Here is a 6,620-nt window from a genome sequence, read left to right as displayed (position 1 = left end):
CCCCCCCCCCCGCCCCGGAAAATATTTCTTCAGTTTTAATATAACAGTAACTGTTTTCCTACACCTCCTAGGAGAATAACCACCTAGGTCTGGTGTGCTAACAAAACAAAATTCACTCCTTTAAAAAAAACAGAGAGAGTGTTTTGTCATAGACAATAGTGTGGTACATTTACGGACAGACTTCATGAACAGAGAATGTTCCATTTTGCTATTAATCAACAGAATTAACTTCTCCTAGGGTGGTAATTTGTAATCAAAAGTCATACTGCTTTAGCTTTATCGGGAAGAATTCAGCCGTCATCTTACTTCAACAGTAAGGGAAGGTGAGGAAGTTACATGGATGAACTGGGAGATTTACAGCTATGCATTTCATCATCATTGTCAGTCCTAACATTTACAAAATGCCTGAAGGTGGAGTCTGTGACAAAACAAAATAAAGCAATATACCACTTACTATTCTTTACCCCTATGAAGAACACACACAACTTTGCAAAGTTGCTGAATATGAAATTTGCTCCAATTCTTATTTTTTCCCCACTAACTCTGTGAAATAAAGTCCAAATAAATGCAACATTCAGATGCCTAATAATACGTTAATTCATACAAATGAAGTGTAAAGGAAACAGTACTTATCTACAGTTAGTGTCATTTTACATGAGAATAATTTGCAAATTTCTGTAGAAAAAGAGTTTACAACGATTAAATGATCCACCTAGTTAAATACAAATGAAGGGATAGAAAAGAAGATTTAGACTTGGAAACAGCAACGTCTGTTTATTGGACTACAGATAAGCCCTATGGCACTATCATATACACTGTGTGCCTCGCACGATGCTATCCTAGTTAAAAATCAAGTTGAGTCACTCAGACTAACTCCAATTTAAGAAAAATAATTAAAAACCCCAGCCGGCTAGTCATATTAGTAAAACAGAGATAAATCGTATAAAAAAAGTAACTGGCAACATTTTAACTTCTCTGCTATAATCTTAATTTTGTTAGAAGAGGCTTCGTATTTTGGTCATACTGTGACTTGGGTCTTCCACAATCACCTTCAGTCACAAGACAGGAAAGCTAAAGTAATGAATGTAGTAGCTAGGAATTTCTGGATAGTATCAAATGGAAACTTGTTTCCCTCACCATACACCGCTGCGGTTCCAGCTCTTTAGTCTAACAAGCTAAAGGAAGGACTCAAACAGAACAGATAATGTTCAGATACAAAATAAAAGGTACGAGAATGCCAATCTTATACCAAAAGTATATTAGCTTATTTATACATTTTTAATAGATTCTAAGCTCTGATACTGTCTGTAATCAAAAGCAAGGCCCAAAGAATAATCAAATGGTTAACTCTTGTATCATTAACCTTTACTTTTCAGTTTGACTAAGTCCTTCTCTCACCTTCAGTGGATCATATACAATAGCCCCAACCTAATTTCCAAACATACTAAGTTTTTTCTGCTTAGTTTCTCAGTTTCCAATGATTATCCTAAGAAGTTAACATATTACTGAAATCCTCCTCCATAAATCCAAATTTAAAGTCAAAATTTTGCTTAGTGCAGAAGAGGAAGAAAGAGCTAATTCAGTATATGTAGAAAACTTTAAAAATTATATCGTTTATCTAGTCACTTTGGCATAAAAGTCATAATATTATTTTTTTGTTATATTTTACTTTGTTAACTCTTATGTGTTTTATATAATGCTTTATAAAGGTTAGACTGATTTCGCAGCAGAGATCCCCTACAGCAAGTCTTTGCGGGGCAGCTCTGACAGACCACCAGATCCAGAGGAAAGAATATAGAGTATCTTGTAACTTAGTAGGGGAAAACTGGAAGAGACTCACCCATATTATACTAGTTTCTACTGTACTCAAGTAAAAGTGCGTAGCACCTGGCAGAGTCTTGCATTTTTTGAATGAAGTTATTCTGAATCACTAACAGACAATAATCGCATCAGCCCTTCAATTACTTTGGCATGGTGACCCCACGACGTGGATATAAATTTCTCCTTACCGTCCTGCCGTATTATATTCAGAGAGCATGGTCTTAAGGTAGCTGTACGAAGAAACTTCCGACACCTTGTCCTTCTGAGTTACCTTGTCCAGGACATGACTATCTATACTATCTGGCCTGAGTCTTGCTGGAGCTATCTATATCTTGTGGTATTAACAGAATTAGAAAAATTGCACAGAAAAATACTGAGAGTTAGAGGACGAGGAATGCATCTAAAATGAATGCTGTCCTGCTTTTCCATAAAGACGCAGTGGCTTTTCTTCTTCTCTTCGACTAAGCTTGGGAGTGGAAAAAGCTCCCTTGAAGAATGCTCCAGTGCAAGCCTTACGCAGAGATAACCTGTCAGTATATTGATCTTGATAGAAAAGCTGGCCTCTGCACCCCTTTGAAGGTTGCCACTGACAAGCTACTCTGTGTTGAGTAATTACAACTGCCTGTTTGGAACTGCAAATATTTTCTGGAATCTGACTAGAACTTCAACAAGGAAATACAGCAACCTGAAGACTGTTAACAGAATGCTGGTTATACTGCTCTAAGGACAAGACAACAGCACTTTGCAACAAAATCCTGACTTTGAACCTTTTGACGAAAATTTTAAGCTGACTTTGATCCAGTACTTCGGTCTTTCCTCACAATACAAAGTGGACTAAGACCTACCATCCCTATTATTAGATTCAGGGGATGGAGGTATGAGAGTGGAAGAAAGGAAAGATAAGAATTAAAGATGAGGAAAGATTTGTTCTACTGAAGACACTGTATAGCTTTAATGACAAGCTATGACCACACTTTTTGACATAGCCTGTTCATAATTTCTTCTCCAAATAGAGGCAGAAAATTAGGTTGAAGATTGTAAAAAATCTAGACGGTAAGGTTCCACTGGTATTATTTCAAAAAACTTTGTAACCTCTGCTCGCATCCCAAGATTTGCAGAAACAATTAACCCTTCCCCAAAATAAAGATGATACTTCACTTCAAATTGAATAAACACCCACATTTACTGCTATAAACCAGCCAGTAAGCCAAGAATAATTTTTTTTCCCTCCCTGTAGTATTTCTGATGTGGTTGATGGTTCACATTACTCATAGCCCTGGCAGGAGGAATGCCATGAATTAAGTTGCCGCTAGTATTGTATATATTTGGCAGTACAAGCCCCTCAATCTCCAGTCTGCTGCTGACTGCTAAAGCAAATGCAAGAGTTCAACCTTACCCTAAGCCTAGCAGTTTAAGGTATGTATGAATACTGCTATTCTATGATGACCACTATCCTACAGTACCCGAGGGTCTCACCGCACAGTATCAATGGTTTAAGATCTCAGAAGATTGCTGCCTTTTGCTTCATAACTCAGTCCTTACAAGGCAGCCTGTTTTCCTGAGGGAGTGTAGGAGTGAGAGTGCCCTGGCCTCTTTCCCCCTGTACAACCTCAGCTTTTACCGCAGAACATCAGCAGGAACACTTGTACAGAACATGTGGCTATTTCTGCCCCACAGACAGTGGTAGGGTCAGAAAAAGGCGGGGATCTCTAATGACATCTATTTTCAGTTAAGATTCTCTAGCCTTACAGATTCTTTAGGAAAAATATTTGCAGATGGCCCATCAATCTGTGCTGTGCTCCCCTCCCCCTCTCTCACAAACACACCGAGCATCTGCTGTACCATTGTTCAACGGCACCGCAGCTTTGCACGAAGGCTAGGTCTCAAAACCTGGGATTTGTGTGCAGAGGCAGAACAGTGGCTCTGCACTTATCAACTTTACATTGGTCCCAAGGTGAATAACATCCATACTCTCCACATCCACGTTTCTCCATAACAGCAAAATAGAGTCCCTGAAGGATTAGGGCTGCAAAATGATGTCATTCAGTTCAGTGGGATTTCTTAGTGTTATGAGTGAGGGTATAAATAATCTTAGATGCCAATATACAAAAATCGACAACAATACTCTACTTTCAGATAGGTTTTACAGTTACAGCAAATAATACTTTCCAAGTTTGCATATACCCAGAATACATATATCCAGAAACTAACTGAAATTTGTTATAAAGACTCACTTAAAACTTCCAGTAAGCACTTTAAAGCCATAAAACGTTTGCAATTTAAGCCTGTAGCATAAATGTTAGTTAGGCATGCCACAGAACAGCGCTTCAAAAATTTGTATATTCTCACAAGATTTCTCTTTCTAAGAGAAAGAAATTATTTTCCCTCCCTTCTCTGCATTGTCAAAATAATTAATCAGCTGGGGAGAACCACAGACTGCCTGGGACTGTAAGACTCAGTCTTACTACCAGCTCTGCAGGCATGGAAGTGACAGCAATATAAAGGGATCAATCCCACAGTCAGCTCTGTGCACACTTGCATAATCCCAAGAATAACCTCCTTTCAAATGCCATATGCCTTGTGGAACACAGAAAATGCATTTATTTTCTCAAAGATGTAGGAGCTCTTCATGAACAACTTGGACATTGCCTTCAAGAGACAGCAGAGAATTTTAAAAATTATTTATCCCATGTTATTTTCCTAGCCAAGAGAGGAGCTCCACCCTAGTTATTCAAGGCATTTCAGGACATGGAAGTCCTCATGTAGCAGTCAGTGAGAATAACTTCTGCATCCATGTGACATCTCAAAGTCAGTAACAGTTTGTATAAAGCCTGTATGTTGCCAGATACAAGACTGAGGTCCACTTCAAGCTCTTCTATTTCATCAACATTGTGCTTGTGAAGCACAGAATTCTCATACACTGCTAGGATAAGCTGCATATATAAGCTCAATTACTGGTCAGTAAAGGGATACTCCAAATTAAACACCACAATTACCGCCAGGAAGCTGTCCTACTCAATGTTATTAAGCTACTCCAGCCTACAGGCAGCTCCTTGCGATAAGACACACACTGTTTCACGGCACCTAAAATCATAATCAAATCCATTAAGTGCAATGGCATATATCTATATGGACACATGCACAATGAAGAAAGTTTTGTACATTCTTATATTTTGAACACAAACACATTAAGTCTCTAGAAAGACTTTTCAGAGAGTTCCAGTAAGAGCACGTCCTCTTACTACAAGGCAATCTCAACTCTGAGCCCCACGATAGAAGTAATACATCATGCTAAGTAGTACCAGACTGCAGAAACGCAGAACATGACCACATTTTCCAAACTATAGCAGCACAGGTTCTGCAGCAAAGAGAGGACTAGTGATAGGCATACATGGCTCTTCCACCATCTCTCAACACAAACACTGCCATTCCAAATAGATTAACAATGATTAAATGTAGATACTCTGTTTCTCATAACACACAGTTCTCTGGTGGATTACACATAGCATAACTGCCACCTGTGAATATTCAGCTTTCATCTTCAGGTGGCTGAACACTCACAATCCATACAGATCAAGTAATTTGTTTCAGTCAGACTCTGCCACATCTGCTTTAGTCTCATTTCCACCTAGCCTAAATGCTTTATACTGCAAAAGTATCATTTACCCATTTTGTGCAGAGCTATTGTGCGTTTCTGAGTCGTCACTGTCGCTGATGACAATTGTGTCTCCATCAGTGCTGCCGGCGTGGCCATTCGCCATTCCATTGTGATGGGGTGGAGCTATGACTTCCAAAATCTTACACTGCAACCTGAAATAAACCACAGACATTTATTACCGTCAAAGTCTTTCACTAGTACCAGGAGTCCATCTAATAAATGCGAGGAGTTCCATCTAATAAATGAACAAATTCATCTGCTTACACAGCTATGAGCTGCATTACTCAGGACAAGAGTCCAAGACACTGGTAAAATTATTTGTGGTTGTAAACTATTTTTTTTCAGTTCTCACTTCAGTAAGCTAAAAAGTTAACTTAATGTGTTACTTTAAAACTAGACACCAACGTTTTACATTTATTTTGATAGCAGTCTAAGAAAAGCTAAAGATTTTCAGATCCCAAGGTAATTTTACTTATAAGAGATCATCTTCTACGGCTGTCGATGACCTAAATAAACAAGGCTGAAATGATCATTATGCATCTAATCTTAATAATGGCCCATTTATCTGCTGACACATATTAAGAGTCCATCTGGCATGCACACAATTGACAAAACAAGTCTATTCCTTTGCCATCCTGAATGCTAGTTATAAAAGGGAGAATTAACTACATATTAAAAAGTATAATTAATCAACACTTCATGCTGGGTAACTGTATTATAGCTGGTTCTTAACCACTAACTTTTACGCCTTTCCAGAATGCCATGGTTCATATTTTTTAGTTTAATCTCCTAAAGCCTTGTCTGCTTTATGAAAATTAACTATTGCAGTCAATGGATGCTGTCACATACTACCACTAAAAGCTCAAAGGGTGGGGGCAGAAAGAACACATAATAATTCTCCTTTCTGGGCACCAAACACAGTCACTTGAAATGAATAAAATGGAGAATACATGAAGCACAAGGCTTGAATTAGTGTGGCATCATGCCTAAGTTAAAAAAAAAAAGATTTGTTGGGGTTTTTTGTTTCTATGACAGACAAATTCTAAGTGTTCTTTAATCTGAACTGAATACCAGCAAAAAAGAAACAATGTCACAATATTTCTTAAACACCTCTTTCTGCAAGCAGACAGTACTATCCAAA

General features: G+C 38.2%; 1 protein-coding gene across 1 annotated transcript in view; it reads right to left on the bottom strand.

Moving 5' to 3' along the window:
- Nucleotides 1–6,620, bottom strand: part of BAZ1A (bromodomain adjacent to zinc finger domain, 1A) — a 39,645-nt gene that overhangs the window by 21,927 nt on the left and 11,098 nt on the right. Inside the window, exon 3 of the mRNA XM_009697595.1 lies at nt 5,488–5,631. Coding sequence (XP_009695897.1) covers nt 5,488–5,631 — 144 coding nt within the window. The remainder of the gene's footprint in view (nt 1–5,487; nt 5,632–6,620) is intronic.

The sequence above is a fragment of the Cariama cristata genome, unplaced genomic scaffold (genome assembly GCF_000690535.1).
Source record: "Cariama cristata isolate BGI_N322 unplaced genomic scaffold, ASM69053v1 scaffold35453, whole genome shotgun sequence".
NCBI classification, from domain to species: domain Eukaryota; kingdom Metazoa; phylum Chordata; class Aves; order Cariamiformes; family Cariamidae; genus Cariama; species Cariama cristata.
This window is presented reverse-complemented; position numbering and strand designations above follow the sequence as displayed.